This window comes from Petaurus breviceps, unplaced genomic scaffold, assembly GCF_028583685.1.
Source record: "Petaurus breviceps papuanus isolate PSGF00001 unplaced genomic scaffold, PetGlider_PUasm1.0 689, whole genome shotgun sequence".
NCBI classification, from domain to species: domain Eukaryota; kingdom Metazoa; phylum Chordata; class Mammalia; order Diprotodontia; family Petauridae; genus Petaurus; species Petaurus breviceps.
The window spans coordinates 10,072,063-10,095,752 of record NW_027186458.1 but is presented as its reverse complement, the minus strand read 5'-3'; the positions used below and the strand labels follow the sequence as shown (position 1 = coordinate 10,095,752).

Genomic DNA, 23,690 nt, shown 5'->3' with positions numbered 1-23,690 from the left:
GGGTGCCATTGTGCCCATGTTGTCTTTGGGGTCAGGGTTAGGGTAGGATTGACAGCCAGAGGGCATCAAAGAGAGAATGGGGCCATTAACCAAGAGGGGCTTTGCTGCCCTCCCCCAGGAGGGAGACTCAGCAGAGGCCCATGGGGTAAAGTGAGGGTTTTGAAGACAGAGCAGGAGTTGGAGGCCTGGGACCGGACACTGACCCACTCTGTGATCACACACCCTCTACTCACCCTTGTCAGCCTTCAAGCTGGTTAGCAACACTGGGCAACTCCAAGGACACCTATGCCTCACTCTCTCCTACACCCCCAGTTGTTCCAGGGAGCCTCCCCAAGAGAAGAGAGTGAGCCCCTCAAGGGATGGGCCTGAGAATGACCCTTATAGGGCACCACCTCCCATTTCTGGAGCACCTTCAAGTGGCCCACACACTACTCCAGCTCCTGGGCAGGGGACACTGCAAGGGATCATTAGCTGCATTTTGCAGATGAAGAAAAAGAGGCTGGTGGAGTCTAGGTGACCCACCTGGAATCACAGAGCCTGTGAGTGCCAGGGCTGGACTTGGAGCCCTGGGGTCATGAATCCAAGGCCATAGACTCCTTCCATGACACCACAGTGAGGGAGATAACCTGGGAAGGAGGCAGTCTGGCACAGCTGCCTCTGGGATCAAAGATCCTCTCTGTGGGGCTGGAGCACTAGCTTCCTAACTGGTCTCCTGATTTCAGGCTCTAATCCATCCTCCCCAGGATTGCTGATTTTTTCTTTTCTTTCTCCTGCTTAAAGCACAGAGACTTTTTATTCTTTTTGTTTTAGTTCCAAATTATCTCCCTCCCCCTACCACCCCATCCTCCAACCTACTGAGAGGGCAAGAAAAATAAAACCCAGGACAAATGTGTGTAGTCAAGTAAAGCACATTTCCACATTAGCAGTGTTCCCAAAATACACAAAGAAAAAGAAAATCTGTTTCAGTCTGCTGTCTGAGTCCATTCTCTCTCTCTCTCTCTCTCTCTCTCTCTCTCTCTCTCCTCTCTCTTTCAGGGCAGCATTTTTTCATCAATTGTGGTGGGTCATTGTATTGATACTAAGTCTTTCATGTTGATTATCATTACAATATTACTGTTACTGTGCAGATTGTGGTCCTGGTCCTGATCATTCACTTTGTATCAGTTCACACAGGTCTTCCTAGGTTTTTCTGAAATATCCCCTTCATCATTTTTAATGGCACAATAGTATTCCATCATATTACAATAACTTGTTCAGCCATTCTCCAACTGATAGGAATTCCCTCAGTTTCAAATTCTTTACCACCACTGAAAGAGCTGCTAGGAATGTTTGTATATGTGCACCCTTCCCTCTTTTAAAAAATTGATTTATTAATCTATTTTTCTTTCAAATTCTCTCCCTCCACCCATTGAGAAGGCAAGAAATATGATTCCCATTGTACATATGAAGTCATGGAAAACATATTTCTGCATTGACCATGTTCTAGGAAAAGAAAAAAAGCGAGAAAAATAAAGGAAAAATATTTTTAATGTGAAATTTGAGTCTAACAGTTCTCTGTAAATGGGTAGCATTTTTCTTTTTTTCTTACATCTTTTTGAAAAAATTTATTTTCAGTTCCAAATTCTCTCTCTCATTCCACCCCCTTTCCCACCTACTGAGAAGGCAAGAAAGATGATACCCATTATACACATAATTATACAAAATATACTTTTGCATTAGCCATACTCCCACCCTCCAAAAAAGGCAAGAAAATAAAGAAAGAGCAAAAAGTGCTTTAATCAGCTTGAGTTCATTAGTTTTCTCCCTGTGGGTGTATAGCATTTTCATCATGAGTCCTTTGGAATTGTCATTGGTCACTGTATCGATCAGAGTTATTAAGTCTTTCATAGTTGCAATATTGCTGTCATTACATATATTGTTCTCCCGTTTCTGCTCACTTCCCTCTATATCAGTTCATTCAAATCTTCCCAATTTTTCTGAAACTGTCTCCTTCATCACTTCTTACAGCACAATTGTATTCTGTCACCTTTATAGGATACAATTTGTTGAATCGTTCCCATTTTGATGGGAATCCTCTTAGTTACCACTAAAAAAAAGAGCTGTTACAAATAGTGTTATACACATAGGTCCTCTCTTATTTTCTTTGCTCTCTTTGAGGGTTTAGATTTAGTAACCATATTTACCTGATCAAAAGTCATTCAGTTTTATAGACTTTTGGGCATAGTTCCAAATTGTTCTCCAGAATAATTGGACTATTCACCAACAGTAGATTAGTGTACCTATTTTCCTACATCCCTTCCAAAATTTGCCATCTTAGTTGATCTGATGGGTATAAGGTGGTACCTCACAGTGGGTTTAGTTCACATTTCTCTACTTACTAATAATTTAGAGCATGTTAAAACATGTTATTGATAGCTTTGATTTCTTCTTCTGAAAACTGCCTGTTCACATTTATTAACTATCATTTAGGGAATGGCCCTTGTTTTTGTAAATGTCAGTTCCCAATTCTATTTTAGAAATGAGACCAATCAGAGAAACTTGCTGCAAAGATTTTTTCCCAGTTTCCTGATTTTTTTTTAAATTTTAGCTGCATTGGTGTTGTTTGTGCAAAAATTTTTTAATGTTATATAATCAAAATTATCAATATTACCTCCCATGGACCTCTTTGTCTTTTATTTGGTGAAGAACTCTTCCCCTTCCCATAGATCTGACACATAATTTCTTCCCTCCTTCACTGATACCACTTTTTATGCCTAAATAATGAACCCACTTTGAGATTATCTTGGTATACAGTGTGAAATGTTAGTCTATGCCTAGTTTCTAACAGAATACTTCCCAATTTTCCAGACAGTTTTTGTCAAATAGTGAGTTCTTGCCCCAGTAGCTGGGATCTTTGGGCTTATCAAACACTAAGTTATTGTGCACGTTAATGCTATATATCATGTTTCTATGTGTGTCTTGGCAGGTGGACTCCCATATAGATTATACAGTCTGCAGTTATTTTTAAGTGGAATTTCTCTTTCTAGCTCTTCCTGCTGGATTTTGTTGATAATATATATATATGCTGATTATTTTCTGGGTTTACTTTATATCCTCCAACTTTACCAAAGTTGTTCATGGATTCAGTTTTTTTTCTTGCAGACGCTAGGGTTTTCTAGGTAAACCATTGTATCACCTGCAAAAAAAACCCACAAGAGCTTTATTTTCTTATTACCCATGCTTCTGCCTTCACTTTCTTCACAATATCTCTGTGACATTTTGCTGTGGTCCACAGTTTTCTTCCTGTCTTGACTTTCCTTGCTTCAAGACCATGTTTGTATCATAGAACAAATCTGGTCAGATTCTTTCTCTGCATAGTTTTTTTTTTTTTTAACAGTTTACATAGCATTTCCTCCCATTCTATTTTTTATGCTTGTCCCCATCTTTTTTGCCCTGTCCCCTCCTCAGGAGTTTGTTTTGCATCTGACTGCTGCCTCTCCCAAAGGCTCCCCCTCTTTCCTTCCTCCTTCCCTATTGAGTAAGATGGATTTCTGTGTCCAACCCTGAAGATGTTTATTCTTCCTTCTGTAAACCAGCTCAGAGGGGTACTGCTCATCCCCTCCATCCCTTCCATTGTATGAACTCTTTCTTATGGACCCCTTTTATGAGATAACTTCCCCTCTTCCTCTCCCTCCCCCCCTCCTCCAAGAGCATTTTTCTTTCTCACCCTGCCATTCCTCTTTCGAGACCATCCCAACGGAACGGAATCCCAGGCAGACTCTGTGTCTAAGTGGACACCCTCTAGCAGCCCTAGTGATGACATTCTGAGGATTATGTGTATCCTCTCCCCATATAAGAAAACGATCGGCTAGATCTTATGGAGTCCCTTATAATTTCTCTTCTCTCTTTACCTGTTTATGCTTCTCTTGAGTCTTGGGCTTAAATGTCAGATTTTCTATTCCACTCTGATCTTTTCAGCCAGGGATGACTGAATGTTCTCTCTTTCATTAACTGTTCCCTCCCCTTTCCAAGTCTTATACTTCATGATTCTTGACTGTGATCCTGGCTTCTCTGCTGTCTAGAATATCACATTTGTAAAGCATTCTGCAAACCCTAACGTGCTATGTAAGTGTTAGTTATTATCATCAGCACTATAACTTAAGGTAAAATGATCCTTAAGAGGAAGCATCACATAGTGGAATACAGAACCTGTTTCCAGTCTCTACCACTTGCTGCACATACAAACGTGTAACAGTCTCTGCCCTAAAAGAGTGTAAATTCTAACCATGGAGACAATACGTATGTACTGGGCAATGGTGGCCAGAGGAGTCCTTTTGGCTGGAGAAGTTATAGGGATGGGGCTAAGTAGGCTGACACCCCTTTCCAGGAACAATGGCTGTGTCATTTTCATCATGTCTACAGAGCTGAGATAAGGACAGACTGGCAGAGGGCAGCTGGTCATGGCCCAGCACTCTGTGCTCTGTGCCCCATGAATTGGAGAGGGGTAAGGACTGAGGCGGGGAGAGCAGTCAGGAATGTTGGTGAGAGGAGGTATGGGTCTGAAGAAAAGGGAGGACAAAAGTGGCAGAGAAGCCCCGGGATTTGGCAGCTGATTTGGATTTGGGGGCCAGAGAGAGGGATCACAGAGCTGGAAGGTCTCTTAACCATCCACTGGTCCAACATCTTCATTTCACAGATGAGGAAACTGAGGCCCAGAGAGGCTAAGTAACTTGGTCTAGGTCACAGAGGTAACAAGCAGCCAAGGAGGAATTTGAACCTAGGTTTATGGACTGTGCCATGCTGCATCCAGAAGAGCCAAAAATGATTCTGGGGTTTTGAGTCTGGGGATACAGACTCACCAGAGGCTACCCTCACCAGAATGGAGATGCTAGACAAAGTGGGCTAACTACATGTAAGGACAGAGCCCCTTTCAGGCTTGTTTGGACCAGACTCTCCAGCATCTGAAGGAGAACATAATATGGCCAGGCAAATGGCGGTGGCAATGGCCTGGCCCCGAGCTCAGCCATTGACTCTCAGTGTGCTTTACTCAACCTCTTCATGGTTTACATGGAGATTGGAAGAGACTTGGGGTTCTGAAAAGCTGAGGATCCTGAGCCCCCAGAGCTATTTGGTGGTTACATCCCCTGGTGTACAGCCCAACCTTCAGAGGTAAAATGGGGAGTAAGCAGCATGATGGATGACCAAGAGCTGGGAGAGGTCTTTGACTGAGGCACCCAAGCTCTCATCCAGGAAAGGGGGTGCAGAGCAGAGGCTGAGCCCAAAGGTGCTGGCTGCTGGTCTGGGGCCAGGCTGCAAAGAGTTTGGCAGCCAGGCCTGAGAGGCTCCTGACAGGAAGGAGGCCAGGGCTTTTGTTGCTCGGCAGCAACGAGTTTTGTTTCTTCTCACATCTGACCCAGAGGTTTCTGCTAAGAGAGCAGGGCAGTGGAACCTTGCTCTCTTGTATGGGAGAGAGATGCTGAGAATCACGGTACTAGAGGCCATTCAGTGTCTAGAGGGACAGAGGAGTAGGGGCCCTCTAAGAGTGGCAGCTCCCCAGAGCAGTGAGCAGGGGAGTCTGGGAGAGGGGGAGCAGAGTGGGGGTGGGGGTGCTGCCGCTCTGTGTCTGTCTGTGTGTACATGTGCACATGCCCCACATATGCCCAGATCGCTTGTGCATCTCCCTGTACGCTTCCTGTGTTGGACCACTTTCCCCCAGTGCCATCTATCTTTGTGAGAAGTGATTTGTTTTTTATTGAATTGCTACATCAATGCTTTTGTTTTGATCTCATTGAGGCTCCCAGTAAACACCATCAGTAGGGGCTCATGAGATGGGTCTTTAAGAGATGCAGACCCAAGGAGTGCCATGAAATTAGGGTAACTACTTACTGGGGAACTTGCCCTGCAATTTGGGGTTGTCCACAGGCACTACAAGTATTTCAGAGGAGGGAAAGTCCACACATGCGCACACAGGAAAGCCAGGAGCTTGGGAGCCCAGAGTGCCTCCCATTCTCACTGCTCACTCTGAGCTTAGAAGAGCAGATTTCCAGTAGCATGTTTTGTAGTCCTCTGATGCTCATAAAGGGCTTCCCCTAATCATTCCCATTTCACAGAGGAGGAGATCGAGGTTCTGAACGTTGCTGAAGGTCATACAGGAATTTGGCTGGGTGCAAATACACTTTTCTTTCTAACTGGCAGCACATCTTCCCCAAGAGGGGTCCTTGGGACCCTTTCTAGCTTTGCTAGGTTACTTTCCATCCCAGGCCTATTACTATCAGAATCCCAGAATGTCAGCCAGAGGTAACTGTATCACAGAATGACCCAGTCAGAGAGGGCAGCAAAGCCAACCTAAGGACGGTCATTCGGCTCCTCCCTGGCCAGCCAAGCCTAGCCCAGTGGGCGTGGGATTCCACCCCATTTGGCTTCAGCATCCTCCACTACCCTCCCAAGCAAGCCACACAAAGGCAGGCTGGGCCCAGGAAGCAGGCGCTGGGGCTCCCCTCCAGCCTTATCAGGCCTCCCAGGCATCCCTCCAGTTTGGGCTGGGGGCCAGCTTCAAAGAAGAAAGGAGATGACTTGTTTTTTTAGTAGGAAGTGTTTACAAACCAAGGCAAGCCAAGCCCAGAAAACATCTGGCTTTGGTTAGTCTGGATCAGTCAGCAAACAGAAACTCCCCTCTCCCTTCCCCTCCCCTCTCTCCCTCTCCCTTTCCCTCCACTCCTTTCCCCTCCCCTCCCCTCCTCTCCTTTCCCCTCCCCCCCCGCCCCCCCCCTCCCCTCCCCCCCCCTCCCCTCCCCTCCTCTACCCTCCTCCTCTCCTCTCCTCTCCTCACTACTAAGCTGCAGTTTACACAAAGCCTTGTCACTTCTCATCTGTTGGCTGTGGGAAGGTAGAAGCAGAGAGTGGGAAGGAAGGGAGGTGTGGCCAGGGGATCTTGGACAGACCCCTTCTCTGCAGACCAAGCTCATCCAGCCTTTACTCGGAAGGCTCCATTGGTCTCTTGGGTGAAACTGCAGACAAGACAAACCCAGGCAGGGCGGGGGGCTGCCCTCCCTTCTGTGCCTCGGGAGCTGCTCCTCCTTGGTGCTCAGCCACACTGGTCCTTAAGAAGCAGTTGTGGGCAGCCAGCAACCTGTACATGGAGCCTGATGGAACCTGAGGGGGCTAGTTCCTGGATGGCATTGACCCAGAGAACCCACAGACCCACAGATGAAATGGCAAAGGAGGAATTGGAACAAGGAGTATTTAATTCTGTGTAACAACTCAGGTCCAGGCCTGAGCTCTGGCACTTTCCCTGGGGGATCACCTCCCCTTCCTGGGCCTCCCTAATATAGGGTTCTCTGACTCATTGGAGGAAGCAGCCCCACATAGAGGCGATTGGGGTTCAGGGGTGGGCACCCTTAGCTGGGGCCCACAGACCAAAAGAAGCTCATCACACACACCAGGATCCAAAGAAAACCACAGAAGCCTGATGCCCCAAATGGGCAGCAGCACAGAAGCCCTGAGGGCGTCAGGGTAGCCAGTCACTAGCTGCATGAGGCCCAGAGATGATAGCAGGAGCCTGGTAATGGGCACTCTGTGGAAGAGTCTGAGGAAGTGGCTGCCTTGTCTTAGGAGGGTCGGCTTGTGTGTTTGTAGGGGAACAGACCTATTCTTGGGGTGGGGGGTTCTTTAATTAAATTTTTTTTCCAATGAAGATCTGCCTTCTCTCCCTCCTACCTCCCTCTACCTTCACTTTTCATCGGTTCATACAAGTCTTCCCAGGTTTATCCAAAACTATCCCCTTCATCATTTCTTTTTTTTTTTTTCTTTTTGGAGGGGGGAGGGCAGGGCCATTAGGGTTAAGTGACTTGCCCAAGGTCACATGGCTAGTTTTTGTGTTAAGTGTCTGAGGCTGGATTTGAACTTGGGTCCTCCTGACTCCAGGGCTGGTGCTCTATTTGCTGCGCCACCTAGCCTCCCCTCATCATTTCTTATAACACCAGTATAGTATTCCTTCACACTCGCACCACAACTTGTTCCGCCATTCCCCAACTCATGGGCACCCCCTCAGTTTCCAATTCTTAGCCACCATCAAAAGAGCTGCTGTAACATTTTGTCATGATGTGTCTCTTTCCTCTTTTTCGGATCTCTTTGGGGTGCAGACCTAGGAGTGGTATCACTGGGTCTGCACAGCTTAATGGCTTGGACAAGAGGTGGCATAATTCCAAATTGCTTTCCAGAATGGCTAGACCAGTTCACAGTGCCATCAACTGTACATGAATCATATATAAAAAAAATAAAACTGCAAAAACATGGGGGAAAACACAGTACATGAGGGTACCTTCCCACATTCCCCCCAGCACTTGACATTTTCATTCTTTGTCAATAGCATAAGGTGGGACCTCAGAGATGCTTTGATCCACATTTCTGTAATTATTAATGATTTAGATAGCTTGGATTTTTTTTCCTTTGAAAACTTGGGGAAGCTAGGTGGCACAGTGAATAAAGCACCAGCCATGGAGTCAGGAGGACCTGAGTTCAAATCCAGCCTCAGACACTTAACACCTACAAGCCATGTGACTCTGGGCAAGTCGCTTAACCCCAATTGCCTCTCCAAAAAGCAAAAATAACAGAAACAAAACCTACTTGTTCATATAATTTGACCATTTATCAAATGGAGAATGGCTCTTATTCTTATAAATTTAAATCAGTTTCCTATATATCTTAGCAATTATATATCTGATGTATACAGACATATCATAAGGGAAACTTACTACAAACATTTTTCCCCATTTGCTTCTCTTCTAATTTTAGCTACATTTGGTTTTGTTCATGCAAAAATTTTTATATTTTATGTAATCAAATACACAACCCTGTTTTCCACAGTTGATATGGACATTTGGGCAGCTGGTGGGGGTGGGAACGAATATAGCTCTGAAAATTGTAAATCACATAAAAGGTGAAAGAGCTGGAGGGGAAAGAAGGGTGTTGACCAAGGTCACTGTCCCTGTGACCTGCTGCTTGTAGCAAAGGTGAAGCCATTACGCTTTCTTATTTAAGTAGAAATTTATTTATAATGTTTATATATTTGTTCTTTTATTTACAAATTTGTAAGACGATGGAAGAAACTAAATCTTTACTAATAGATATGCCCAACAGAATACAATTTCCTCTTCCTTTTAAAGATTTAATATTTTCTTTTTTCCCAGTTACATCAAGTTCAATTTCTTAAAGAAATGTGGTATTTCAATTTCCTAAGGCTCAGTTCCTCTCGTGCATAATATGGTTGTTGGTCTAGAGGATTACCAAAGACTTTCTACTCTAAGTTCTATGATGTAATGCTCTAGGGTTTGCTGAATACTTTCTCTATGGTCTTTGGGTCAGATTTATAATCCCCATTTTGCAGAGGAGGAGACTGAGGCAAGAGTGGCAAAGTGAATTGTTCTCATCCCAAGAGTAGTAAATGTCAGATGTAGGATTTGAACATCTGCCTTTTGACTCCAAGACCAGTGTTCTTTCCACCAGACCCCCTTCCTCAAGTTCTATGCCCCCTCTTCCTTTTCCCCATTTGATACCTTCCTTCTGTTCTGACGTGAGAAAGGGGAGCTGAGCTCAGACACAAGCCACTCCCTGGTCTGCCTTGCTGGAAGCCACAGCATTTGTTTTTGCCAGACAAGTGGGTGGTTTGACAGACCAAGATGGCGCTGGAAACAGGATTCGGAGCCACCTGTTCGCACAGCTCACATATTGGCGCCGGGAGTGTTATTTTCATTGGGTTTTGACGTGTCTGTCTTTAATTAAAAACAGTTGGCAGCCTTTGCTTGCAAAAGAGACAGTGTTGTTGTGTGGAAAGAGAGCTTTGAGTCCAAACATCTGCTGTTGGCACTGGGCTGGGCCTCAGGACTTGAGCTTGAGAAGCTCCCATCCCAGGAATGGAAGGAGCTGCTAGATCTGGTCTTTATTAGAGACGAGGAGGGGCCTCAGGGCTCACTTGGAGGAAGCCAATGCCCTGGTTTTCAGTATGTTCCTCAGTTAGCCAACCAACATTGATTAGGCCCTTATCACTCGGCAGGCACTGTGCTAAGGGCCCAGAATACATATACAAGCAGAAAGAAAGACCAAGCCTGCCCTCCAGGAGCTTACGTTGGAATGGAGGCAGACAACAGACAAAAGGTAGCTGGAAAGGAAAGGGAGGGAGGGGAAGGACCGACAGGAGGTGCCCAGGCTGGGACACTGGAGAGTTGTCGAGGAACTTGGCTGGTCAGGGTGCCCTCCTTTGATGGAGGCCCTGGGAGGAACCACCCAATCAGAGGCTGAGGACGTGTATGAATCCCAGGGCTGGAGAGAGCTTCCAGGATGAAGAGGTTTCTGGAGACAGTCTGGAGGACAACCTTCGAGAGAGGAAAGATCAGAGCTGGCAAGCGGTAGGTCTGAAAACTTGACAAAGGAGTCCCAGCAACCATATAGACTTGTCGTTGAAAAGGCCGAATAGGTCGTCTCTGAGGTCCATCCTCCCACTTCGGGGCTCCGAGCCTGCGATCCATCCAAAGGACAGTCATGCATGGCTAGATGGCACCTCAGAAGGAAGTCCGTAGTGGAGGGCCCAAAGGATCTTTCCCTGGTCCTGCATTGTTTCACATTTTTATCAAAAACCTGGGTGAAGGTGGAGAGAGCCTGCTTATCGGTGTTGGTCCTCAAGACCTAGATTGGCTAGATTGGCAAGCCAGTCAGCACATATTCATTGAGGCACAGTGGACAGAGCACCAGCCCTGGAATCAGGAGGACCTGAGTTCAAACCCAGCCTCAGACACTTACTAGCTGTGTGACCCTGGGCTAGTCACTTAATCCCTATCACCTCAAAACAAAAACAAAGCATTTGTTAAGCACCTACTGTGTGTCAGGCACTGTGTTAAGTGACAGGGATACAAAGAAAGGGAAAAGATGGACGCAGTCCTCAGGAAGCTCCCAGTGGGGGGGAGGGGCAACAACAGGCAAACAGAGAAGCTGTGAAGGGAAATGGGCAGTGATCTGCATGCAGGGGGGAGGCGCTGGGGTCCAGAGTGACGGAGGAAGCCTCCTGGGCACGGGGGTTTTCAAGAGGGGCTTAAAGGAGCTGGGGAGGTCAGCGGTCAGAGCAGAGGAGGGAGAATGTTTCAGACCCACGGGATGGCCAGAGAGAGACAGAGACAGACAGACAGACAGAGGAGAAAGAAAGACAGAGAGACAGAGACAAGAGGGAAAAGAGGGCAATAGAGAGAGGAGAGAGGGGGAGAGAGAGTGATAGAGAAGAGAGGGAGAAAAGAGAAGAGAAGAGAGACAGAAGGGGAAGAGAGAGAGAGGGAAGAGAAAAGAGAGGAGAGAGAGGAGAAGGAGGGGGAGAGGGAGGGGGAGAGAGAGATGAGGCAAAAAGACACACACACAGACAGACGTGGGTCCCACCCAAGCTTCAGGAAAACCACTTTGGTGGCTGAACATGGGGAGAGGTTCGAAGCAGGCTCATGACCAGCAGTCATTGCAACAAAGGAGACCAGAGAACAAGCAGACCAAATTAAATCAGGCGGCATTCAGGAGGTATACATCACTACCCTTGGCTTATAAAACGGGCTTCATAGGGCCAAGCTGAGAGGCCAGAGTGGGCTGACCGTGGTTGGTCTGGGGAGGACTGGGGGGCGTCTTTAGTGGATTGCCAATGTAATAACACTCATCCCTCTGGGATCCAATCCCAATGCTCTCTCCTCCCAAAGTCTTCTCTCTCCACTCTGTCATCCAATATGTTCTGGCCCCACCAGCTTTGCGACACCTGAACATCTGAGCAGGGTGTCCTCCATTCTTTAATCTAAGTAACTAAGGTTGAAGAGAGACCAGAGGCCCCAGGGCCAGGCTCAGAGCCCAGGGGCACTCCACTCAAGACCTTCTTCTGAATCAGTTCCCGGTGACCCCTGATTTCACTTTAGGTTCAGCCCTCCAGCTACTCTCCAATTCACTTAATTTTATTATTCTCTATTTTCTCCATCTTTGCCACAAGAATAGCAGGAGAGACTTTATCAAATGCTTGATAAAATATAAGTCAGTGATCTCCGCCCATTCCCCAGTCTACTGACCAGGTCAGTAACCGGGCTACAAAAAGGAGACAGGGTCCTCCTAGAGCCGCCTTCTCAGGACGAAGCAGCGCTGGTCAGCGCCTGGAGATTCAGCTCCCTGGGCAGTGGCTGACCGATGCTTTCCGCGATTGATCATCGCAGAACGAAGCCAGCCACGGAAATCAAGGTCCTTGGAGACCATCTCTCAGGCTTCATTCTCTTCCCTTTTGAGAAAGTCAGGATTCTCACTGCCCTGCAGCAAGGCTGGGGCACCTCTCCCGGGCTCCGCCCTTCTAAGGTCACTGCCAGTCTCGTGTGCCATGGAGTCGGCATGCAGAGCAAAGCAGATGATCTGCTCTCTTTTTCTTTTCTTTGGTTGTTTCTTCTTCCTCAGTTCCTCCCATTATTTCTAATTCTTCTTTCATTTTTTTTCAATGTGAAAATATGTTTAATATGAATGTATATGCAGAGCCTATATCAGACTGCACACTGTCTTGGGGAGGGGGAGACAATTTTAAACTTAGGGAAGTGAATGTTGAAAACTAAGAATAAATGAATTATTTTTTTTAAAGGTGAGAGAAATAAAGTGAATAAAACCTACTTCAGTCTGCACTCAGATGCTATCAGGTCTCTCTCCAGAGGTGGAGAGCAGTTTTCATCATGGGCCTTTGGAATTGTCTTGGGTCATTGAATCCATCATCATAACCAACCCAGTTGGTCATCATTACAGTAGATTGCTGCTGTTACTGGGTTTTGTGTCTTTTAACAAATCAAGTTTTGTGGGTGAGCCCCTGAATAATTCTCTTGCTCTCTTTAGACAACCCTCCTTTTTTCTTTATGGAATTCTCTTTCCTTGTATCTTGAGTGTTTTGTTCTTGAGAACAAACCCTCTTTCCTGCTAGGTGGCACAGTGGTCCTGGAGTCAGGAAGAAGACTTGAGTTCAGATCTGGCCATAGACAGGGGTATGGTTCAGATAGGGCTGTGTGACCCTGGGCAAGTCACTTAACCTTTGTCTGCCTCAGTTTTCCCATAATAACACCTATCTTTCAGAGTTGATGTGAGGCTCAAATGAGATTAAATAATGCCTTTCTTCCTTAATTCCATTTTTCCCTGAACTGAATGACTGTTCCTCTGAACCCTTCGAAATCTGCTTTCTTCAAATCGAAGGTGCCTGTTAGCCAACACAAGCATCCTGCTTGTCTTTTCTTAGAGCACGATAGTGGTGGTGGTGGTGTTTGGTCGTTTCAGTCATGCCCAACTCTCTGTGACCCTATTCGGGGTTTTCTTAGCAAAGATCTTGGGGTGGTTTGCCATTTCCTTCTCCAGCTCATTTTACAGATGAGGAAACTGAAGCAGACAGGGTGAAGTGATTTGCCCAGGGTCACACAGCTAGGAAGTGTCTGAGGTCAGATTTGAACTCAGGTCCTCCTGACTCCAGGCTCCAGAGTACTCCAGCTGCTCTCCCTAGCTGCTTTAACAATCCAAATTCCATGAAATTAAAATATTTTGAATAAACAAAATCATCGCTGACAAAATTGGAAGGAAAGCAGGAAACTGTGAAAAAAATTTCATAGCAAATTTCTCTGATAAAAGTCTTATTTCTCAAATATATTGGGAACTAAACCAGATTTATTAAAAAAAAAAAAAAGAAGAAGAACCATTTCTCCAAGTAATAGACAAAGAATGTGAGCAAGCAGTTTTCAGAACAAATTAAAGCTACCAATAGCGATATGAAAAAATGTCCTGTCTCTAATAGAGAAATACAAATTAAAACAACTCCGAGATACCACCTTATACCCAACAGATTAGCTAAAATTAGAATGAAAGAAAATGGCAAGTGCTTTAAAAAATGGAGGAAAACAGTTAAACTAGTGTATTGTTGGTGGAGCTGTGAACTGGTCTGATCATTCTGGAGAACAATGAAGAACTATGCTCAAAGGGCTGTGAAACAGACTCTTGGACCCAGCAATGCTGCCACTGGGTCTATACCCTAAAGAAAACAAAGAAAGTGAGAAAGTATCCACAGGCACAAAATAGTTACACCAGCTCCTTTTGTGGGGGTAAAGAAGTGGAGATTGAGGGGATGCCCATCAGTTGGGGAATGGCTGATGAGTTGTGAGGAAATGCTATTGTGCTAAGGCAGCTGGACCTGGAGCCAGGAAGACCTGAGTTCAAATCTGGCCTCAGACACTGACTAACTGTGTGACCCTGGGCAAGTCACTTAGAGCCATTTGCCTGAATTTCCTCATCTGTAAAATGAACTAGAGAAGGACATGGCAAAGGACTCCAGTATCTCTGCCAAGAAAGTCCCAAATGGAGTCACGGAGAGTCGGGCATGACTGAAATGACTGGACAACACCACTATTGTGCTCTAAGAAATGACAAGCGGGATTGCAGAACCAGAAGCATAGTATAGGTCTCAGGTTCTGAGTGGAGTGAAGATTTTGGTTTCTCTCCTGAAGAGATGGGAATAGGGACAAGCTCCATGGCCAGCTTGGGGAGAAGGAGAGCAGAAAAGAGCCCTTGCTGGATGGGAGGTGCCAGAGCCTGTCATTCCTATCCAGAAATCCCAAGCCCATCCTCAGACGCCATCTTGGTTAAATTGCTTTTGCCAAAGGCAATGGAAAGAGCTCTGACTTAATAGACTCCTCCTCCGGGAAGTCTCAGGGGAGTTTCCTTCCTTTGAAAACAATTTAAATTTATGGTTTCCTTAAAGGAAAGATGATTCTCCCGCCCCCTCTTTCCTAAGAGCTGAAAATGAAAGTCTGGCTCCAGGCTTGGCCATCCCTGCCCTCTTCCTCTTCCTCCTCCCAGGACGTACTGTACGGTCCCAACTGTCCACAGGATGTCCTCAGCTCAGGAGGCTCAGGCCCACCCACTGAGGCAGGAAGGAGGGGTGGCAGAGGAGCCCCTCTCACCACCTAGGTCTGACCCCGCCCCGTGTCTGTCCAATGACTAGTGTGAAGCAACATGACCGGTATGGACAGCTGATCCTGGTGAATGCCACAGCCGCAGACACTGGAGAATACAGCTGCTGGCTGCAGGTGTGCACTGGCTACGTGTGCAGGAAGGACGAGGCCAAGGCTGGTGCCACATACATCTTCTTCACAGGTAAGACACGGGGCAGGCCCCCATCTGTGCCAGGTCTTCCTCCCGGCCAGGGACCCGGGGGCTCTCCAGGCTCACCCCTCCTGGCGCCTGACTCCCTGGTATGGTGCCAGGCCAAGTCTGAGGCCCTGGACGATGGGCCTGGGCTGAGGCCCGAGCCGGGTGGCCACGAGGAGGCCAAGGAGGGGGAGGAGTGTGGGGCCGGAGCAGTGGAGAGCTTGGGCTCCACACTAGCCAAGGGAGGCCCTGTGCTGGGGGCAGCGGGCCTGCCCTCCAGGGACTCCCCAGCCAGGCCTCCCCAGGAGATGGGGCAAATGGTGGGGACGCCAGCCCCATAACTGTCCTCAAGCCCTGTGACTTCGTAGGTCACAGATTTGGAGCAGGAACAGAGCTCAGAGACCACCCCATATGATCACACATGCACCCATTTTACAGGTGAGGAAACTGAGGCCCAGAGGACTAGCTTGCTTAAGGCAGTAAGTAGTCCAGTCAGGATCTGGGTCCTCCACTGCTCCCTCCTTCACATGAGGTACTCACATCACCTTATGGATGCAGCTAGAGAATTGGGGCGGAGAGTTGGGGGGGGAGGTGGGGGGGTTTGCTCCTACAAGTCTGTAACATTCCTGAGAAAAAAAGGCAGACTGGATGCCCTCCCCCACCCCGCCCCACCGCAGGGGGGCGCAGTGGGGTTCTAGAAGGCCCTAGGGCAGCAGAACGTGTTCCTGAGCTGCTCCTAGGCCTGAGCTCTGCTCCTCACTGCCAAGCCTCAAAACCTGGCAGGCAGGGAGGGAGGCAGGGAGGGAGGGAAGCAGGGACTGCAGGAATTAGCCCCCGTGCTTTACAGAAGAGGACATTAAGGCCCAGGGAGCTCCAGTTCCAGAGTGCCAGGGAGATGGAGACCTGGGACCGAAGGAAGCAGGCCCAGCAGGCTGGAGAACTGGGGGAGTGGGGGGGAGCGTGGCATGAGAGGTACCTTCACGACCTTGGGAGGTGTCTTAGAGAAGAAGAATTTAGTCTAACAGGGGATTCTCCGTCTGGGGAGGGCTACCATTATAGCTAAAGCAAGTCAAGAAATGATCTTTCTGATGGGGGGGGGGGGGGGGAAGGGGGGGGGGGGAAAGAGGAAGGGGGAGAGAAGAGGGGAAGAAGGGAGAGACACAGAGAGATAGAGAGAGAGGAGACACAGGGAAAAAAAGAGAGACAGAGAGAGGGAAATAAACAGCAAGACAGGGAAGACAGAGAGAGACACAGGGTGAGAGGGAGAGGGAGAAACTGAGAGGCAGAGAGAGAAAGAAACAATACAAGAGAGAGACAGAGACAGGGAGAGAAAAACAGAGAGGCAGAGAGAAAGAAACAGCAAGACAGAGAGAGAAGAAAGACAAAGAGACAGAGAGAGACGTGGAGGGGAGGGAGAGGGGGAGGGAGAGGGAGAAGAGAGAGAGGGAGAGGGGGAGAAGGTAGGGAAGGGGGAGGGGGAAAGGGAGGGAGATAGAGGGAGGGAGAGGAATCAGTGTCCAGCTAAAAGCAGCTCCCTCGTGCTTCTGGGCTAGGCCTGTGCTCAGTTTCCTGACTTCCTCTCTTCCTGGCCTCTATCCAAGCTCAGCCCCTCTCTGTGTCCCACACACACATGCATGACCCGCTGTCCCAGCAGACAGAGTGCTGGCCTTGGAGTCAAGCCTATACCATCAGATGCTGGACAAGTGATTTCATGTCCCCATTTTGCCTCTGTTGGGAAGTGGCTGAGGCAGACTTCTAGCCAGGGTCTTCCTGACTCCAAGGCCAGAGCTGTATCCACTAAGCCCCCTTGATGCTCACCTGAAAGAGCAGGGAGGAGAGGTAAGAGGGAAAGGATGGGACAGAGCCCTCAGCCCCTGGTGTCCCTCTGAGCTAGCTCCTCTACTCCTTTGAGCCTCAGTTTCCCCAGCTGTACAAAGGGGTAACAAGCCCCCCCCCACCTTCTCTGCAGGGTGGCTGTCTGTTTCTCAGAGTCCAAAGTGACAGTCGCTGCCCTTTACTAGATGGAGCCCCAGGCTTGGAGTCACAAGCCCCAGATTTGAACCCAGCTGTTCCTCTCCCTCCGTTGTGTATCCTTTGGCCAATGAGGTCACTGCCAGCCAGTCTCCTTTCCCTCTTGTATAAAATGGGGCTACATAGTTGTCCTTCTTCCTCCCAGCATGGTGGGAGGGGTGGAGGAAGGCAGCCATGGGCATCGGGATTAGAACCCAGGTCCTCTGACTTTCCCCCATGCCTGCACCTGTTGGTGTGTGGTCAGCTCCAGGCTGGGCTGTTATTGGAGTGATGTGTAATGAAGTCACAGTGGCCCATTTCTCCACTCTGACAAGACCAGTGAGCTCTTGTGAGGTTCAGCAGCCAGAGATCTTGCTTCATCCTTTCCTCACATAGTAGGACCACATCACAAGCTTCTTGGGAGTATATGACAAGTGGGTGTCACCACGGGGGGGGGGGGGGGGGGTGGGCCTGGAGGGGGGGGGGGGGGGGGGGGGGGGGGGAAACAATCATCAACAAGGCTTGGAAGTACCATCAGTCATATGAAAGTGACTGGAGACACATCCCAGAGGACAGAACAAGGACCAATAGGGGAAAAAGGCAAAGAAGTACCTTTGGGCTCGATGGAATGAAAACTTGCCTAACAATGAGGGCGATTCCAGAGTGAAATGGGCACCTCGAGATGCAGTGAGCTCCTCATCACTGGGCGTCTCCAAACAGATGCTCAATCAGCACTTGTCAAGGTTTAAAGGGGAACCACACCTGTCTAGGTGTGGGTCAGGTCAGATGCCTGAGAGACCCCTCCAGTTCAGAGGTCCAATAGAACACAACCTGCTTCAGGTCTTCCTGCCATGTTGGACACATGGCCGGCCCACTGCCTCTACTGGTCATTGAAACCAGTGATGATGTCTCCTATGGCATCCCTCCAGTAACATACTGCATCACCCCTGACACCTTCCTCTGCTGCTTGGGGTGGCCCTCAGCTCCCCAGAAGCCCATGTCATGTCCTACCAAACCAGAAGGACTTTCAGCTGAGCCCCCAGTGATGTATGGATCATCACAGGATCAACCTTGATCAGCATGGAGAGCCTTGTTGGCAAAAGAGCAGACAGTTTGCAAAAAGGATGAACATATAAATAGAAGCCTCCATATTGGAATTAAAAGTCAAACTCCATGTCACTCCTCCAGCTTACTCCAGGAGATATGCTTTGGCAGGCAAAAAGAAGTACTCCTTTATTCCCAAAGGGAGAATTACAAATTAGATCTCTCCAAATCACTGCTAGTAAGAGAAATGTGAATACAAGAGCCCTGGGGTTTCATCTTTGAGGGTGGAGATGACAGGTAGTCAATGCTGGAGGGGTGGGGGTGAGGGGCTCGCTGTTGCTGGAGCTGTGGATTGACCCAGCCATTCTGGAAAGCCATTGGGTGTTATGTGACTGGAAGTGCCATCCCCTTTGGGCCACAGATTCCACTGCCAGGAATACACCCCAAAGAAGAAAGGAAGTCCCCCTCTCCACTGAAATATTCATGGCAGCGCTTTTGGAGCCACAAAGAGGCAGAAACCAAGTGGATGCTCATTGTTTAGAGAATGGCTAACAAGCCGTGGTGTGTGAATGTTGTAGGAGTATGTTGTAACATATTGCTCTGTTGTCATCAGAGCCTGGAAAACAATGTAGATAAAAGCTACAACAATGTAAATACAAAGACGAACAACAACAGAGGGGAAAGTGAACAGCTAGGGACCAAACCTTGTCCCAAAGAAGAACTGAGAAAATGTACCTTCTCCCCCTCCCTTCTTTGCTGAGGTGGGGGTCTCTGGGTGCAGAACACTGAATACACTCAGACTTGGTGGATGTGTTGGCTAGTTTGGCTGCCCCCATTCTTCTCTGTTCTTTGTTACAAGCTCTAACGCTCTGGGTGGGTAAGGAAGGAGGAAATACATTTGGAAGTGGGTGCAATGTAGAAATCAATAGATATTGTAATGGACACCGAGATATAACAGGACAGCTAGGCCAATTATATTTAGATAGGAGTGTTTATTAACTGGCCGGGGCTGCCTCTCAGACCAAAAGACAGCAGTGAGCTTTCTGTTAGACATAATTTTATAAACAATGTGATTGCTGGCAACAGAATATGTTTCTAAGGGGTTAGAATTGTTTCCATTGAAGCGAAGTGTTCTCAGTATTATTCTCATTAAGGCAAAGCATTAGTATTAATTTCTATTCAAGCAAAACATTCTCAGTATTATTCTTATTGAAACAAAGCCTTAGTATTATTTCTACTGAAGCGAAACAGTCCTGAATCCGTGGGAATCTGTGGCATGTTTTAGCAACACAGGTGAAACATTTCTTTACTATTGGAGCCTATTAGGTGGTTTCCAAGGAACCCAGTAGGGGTCCCCTCTAGCAGGTTTAAGGGGGCTCTAGTGTATAATTTCTGGTGGGCACTTCAACATCAACAAGACACTTAAAAATACTATTGTCTTCCTTTTGATAGACAGGAATACCACTGGTTGCCAGCAGAGGGAAGATGGAAAGGGGGATGGAGTTTTCTTTCGTAAGAGAACTAGATCTGGGTGTTTCTCCCAGAGGCCCACAGACTCACTGTTCTGGCTGGAGGGATTGGGCAAAGGACACTGAATAACCACAGTGCACACACTTCCCTTTGCAGAGAAAGGGGAGCTCTTTGTGCCTTCTCCCAGTTACTTTGGTGTGGTCTACCTCAACCCAGACAGAGAAGCCATTGTCCCTTGCCGTGTGACCGTCCCATCAGCAAAGGTCACCCTACACCAGGAGTTCCCAGCCAAACAGATCCAGAGCAATGGGAGCATCGTTTATGACATGAAGAGGGGCTTTGTCTACCTGCACCCTCAGCCTGACCACCAAGGGGTGGTCTACTGCCGGGCAGAGGCCCATGGGGCCCCCCAGATCTCCATCAAATACCAGCTGCTCTATGTGGAAGGTAAGAGCTATGCTGATACTTCTTCCAGGGAGTCAGGATTGCCTAAATTCACATGTGCAGAAGGGTGAGGGAAAGTGAGTTATCTTCTAGCCAAGGGTGGAATTGGCTGCTTCATGAGGTAGGGAGCTCCCCATCTCCGACTATGTTCAAGTAGCAGCTACAGAGCCACTCACCTGGGATAGAGTGGGGATTCCTGGCCAGGCACAGGTTGGATAGGGTGGCCCATGAGGCCCTTCCAGCTCCTCTGAGCTCATTTTACAGAAGGAGACATTGAGGCAGAGAATGCTTAGGGGACTTCTCCTAGAAAGGAAGGAGTGCTTGGGATGGGTAGCCAAGGAACACTTATGGGGAATGGAAGATTTGAGGTTACTACTTTTCCAGGGAGAGAGCTGAGAATCAAGGACAAAGTGCTTGCAGCCCCTAGAACCACAGAATGTCAGAAGGCTTGGAGGCATCAGGTCCAACCTAGACCCAGACAGGAGTCCCCTCTACCACATCTTAGCCAAACAGATTTGATCACCTTGACTGATGGGGAGCTCACTACCTTAACCCTTGAGGAGCTATCTCACACTATTTGGAGGCTTTCTTTTGCCTTGGCCCCTCTGCTTTCTGAGCTCAGTCAGCAGCCTACTGTCCCCTCCCACAGCTCCCATCCTCACCCTTGCACGCTTTTTCCTCCCTTGACTCACCCACACTGTGGCAGTGCAGCTGTCTCTCCTCAAAAGTCAAAGCTGGGCTGCTTGTAAAGCCATGGCATTGCGGTGGGGGGGACCTGAAGGGGCATAGACATGGCCTCCTCCAGGCTATAGAAGCCTCTGTGAAGTTGGACCCAAAGGAGGGGTCCAAGGCAAATCAGCGCTAGCCAGGAAGTGGCCCAGACCTGGGATCAGATCCCACAGAGGCCAGGGTTTGGGCTCCAAGTGCATCCCTGACGGTCTTGTGTGTCTGCTAGTCCCCAGTGGGCCCCCCTCCACCACCATCGTGGCCTCCTCCAACAGAGTGAGTGGAGGGGATGACATCACAGTCCTGTGCACGGTCCTGGGCGAGCCCGATGTCGAGGTGGAGTTCCGGTGGATATACCCGGGGCTGCAGGTAAGCGGCCCCTGCTCCTCCCTCCAACAAGGAAGTGTGGCCCTCTAGAGCCTGCTGAAGCTCCCACCTGGGCAGGCAGGCAGGCACCAGGCTCTGTGTGTCACACTTCTGCTGTGCCAGGCTCTGGGCTAAGCCCAGGACACAAAGGGAAGACAGGCCCGATCTCAAGGAGCTCACCAACAGCCAACATTTTATTATAAACTAGCCATTGCTAGGCTCAGGGTTCTGAGGGAAGGTGTGAGTCTTGTGCTTGAGTCACCAATGTGGCCAGCTGCCAGGTCCTAGAGCCAGGGTGCAGCAGGGACCCCAGGAGACCCAGGCTCTTTCTCTGGGTGCAGCCTTCTCCAGCACAGTGGCCAGCTGATCTCACATCCTGAGGTCTAGAGATGGAAGGGGCCACAGAGGCCTTCTAGTCCAGCCCTCTTAGGCCCAGGGAGAGTAAGGGCCTCAAGCAAGGTCACCCAGGGAGGAAATTTCTCTGTAGTAAAGAGGAGAGAGGGTGCTGATTGGTGGAGGGTGGGTGGGAGAGAGTGTCAAGGAAGCCCTACTAGGCTATCATCACAGGCAAGGGTGTCAGGGGCAGGAGAATCCTCCGTGATTTCATGAGCTGCCACAGCTCTAGAACAGAGGGGCAGAACCATCTCTACCGCCCCTTCTAGCTGGGATTCTGAGCCTAGAAATCTTCCCATTTTTCCAGGGTCCACTGAATGCTCAGCTTAATCCCTTCTGTCCTGAGCAGAGAAGTCTCTCCCCTCCCCCCAGCATTGACGGTCTCTGAACAAAAGGCTTTGGGGACAAGGAAGTTGGAAGAAGGGTTGGAGGGGGAGAAGAGTGGCGCTGCCCACTCCCCAGGCCCACCTTCCTGGTTCAGGAGATGGCAAATGGAATCCACAGATTTCTAGAGCTTAGGAGGGACCAGGGTACTGCTGAGTGCTGGCCAGCCTCCCCTAGAAGCCTTCCAGGGCTGGGCATCGCTTTCCCCCATTTACTTTGGGATGAGGAGCATTCAAAGATCATAGGGACAGATGGTTCACTGGGTCTTGTCGGCCACCCTCCCACTGTCCTTTGGAGCCCAGACCCGGGCATTAGCTAGCCGCAGTTCCCCAGGCAGCTCTAGTCCACCCCCCTATAGGATTTAGAGCCAGGAGGGATCTTAGAGATCAGGCGTCTCATTTTACAGATGGGTAAAATGAGGGTCAGAGCAGAGCTGTGCCGGTAGCAAAGGGCAAAGCCAAGCATCCAGTGCAGACCCCCTGGCTCCAGGAACGTGGCTCCCCAGCTCTCCCATGTGGTCTCCCTTCCCTGTATTCCTCAGTGCCCCACGTTGTGGGGGCACCAGCGTGGGCACTCTGACCATCAGTATACCCAGCCCTATGGAATCCTCTTCCTTGTCCTCCCAGGGCTCCCGCGGTGCTCACAGACTCTCAGAGGCCCAAGAGGCCGGGACAGTGGCCTGTGAGGACAAAGGTGTGCTGGGCCCCCGGGCAGCCTCTGCTCCGCAGAGCTCCCAGCCCCTGCCATCTATCTCACGCACCCATGTGCACCCTCTTTTATGACAGGATGAAAGGCCTGTGACTATCCAGGACACGTGGAGACTGGTCAGCCGAGGCCTCGGGCGCACCACGCGGCTGTCCCAGAGTGTCCTCACACTGCAGGACTTTGAGACCATCGATGCTGGCTACTACATGTGCACAGCCCAGAACCCTCGCGGGCAGACCACTGTGGCCACCATCGTGCAGTCTGCCTGAGGCAGGTGGGCAAGGGAGGTCTGGTGTCGTGAAGGGAGCTCTGACCCCTAACAGCTAACGTTGACCTAGCCATTTGAGATTTGCAAGGTGCTTTACAAATCATGTCTCCCTTGGGCCTCACAGCTGCCCTGGGAGGTAGGTGCTATTATGACCGCCCCCATCTTACAGATGGGGAAACCGAGGCAGGGTGGTCACAGCTCTGCCAGTTGACGTGGGTCTGTGCTTAGCCAAAGGCTGCTGCCAACTTTCTGTCCCCGTGTATAGGTCTTAGACAAAGGCTGCAGCCAGATGAGAAGCCTGCGGGTACAGGAATGCCCAGGGTGCCTCCCCTGTTCCTGTGTATCCCTATAAGATATGGTTTGAGGGGGCTTCCATGTATGTGCTTCTGACCATTGGTCCTGAATGAACACACTCTTATGTATGGAGTTGAGCAATGTAATCGCTGAATAAAACGCCAAGTTTCTCTAAAAGGTAAATGGCTTGAGTAGCTCGGGGCTAAGCTGGGTGGCCACCCACACCACGGGACCCACAAATGCTTCTCCCTGTGGCTGTCCTGGGCTCAAGCCCACCTTCTGACTGGTTGCCATGATCTCTAGATCATGGGATCCTGGATCTGGACATGGAGCTGGTGCTGTGTTCTAAGCCCTGGGAGGGCCCACAGAGGGCTCTAAGGCCTGCCCTGCTATGACCTCCCCAGAGGGGCTGGCTGTTCTAAGCAAAGTGACTCAGGAATGT

General features: G+C 49.1%; 1 protein-coding gene across 1 annotated transcript in view; it reads left to right on the top strand.

Annotated features, from left to right (window-relative positions):
• Positions 1-23,425, top strand: part of PDGFRL (platelet derived growth factor receptor like) — a 33,686-nt gene extending 10,261 nt beyond the window's left edge. Inside the window, exons 3-6 of the mRNA XM_069104968.1 lie at positions 14,999-15,150; positions 19,825-20,115; positions 21,068-21,207; positions 22,767-23,425. Of these exons, the coding sequence (XP_068961069.1) occupies positions 14,999-15,150; positions 19,825-20,115; positions 21,068-21,207; positions 22,767-22,955 (772 nt within the window). The 3' untranslated portion in view covers positions 22,956-23,425. The remainder of the gene's footprint in view (positions 1-14,998; positions 15,151-19,824; positions 20,116-21,067; positions 21,208-22,766) is intronic.
• The last annotated feature ends 265 nt before the right edge of the window (positions 23,426-23,690 follow it).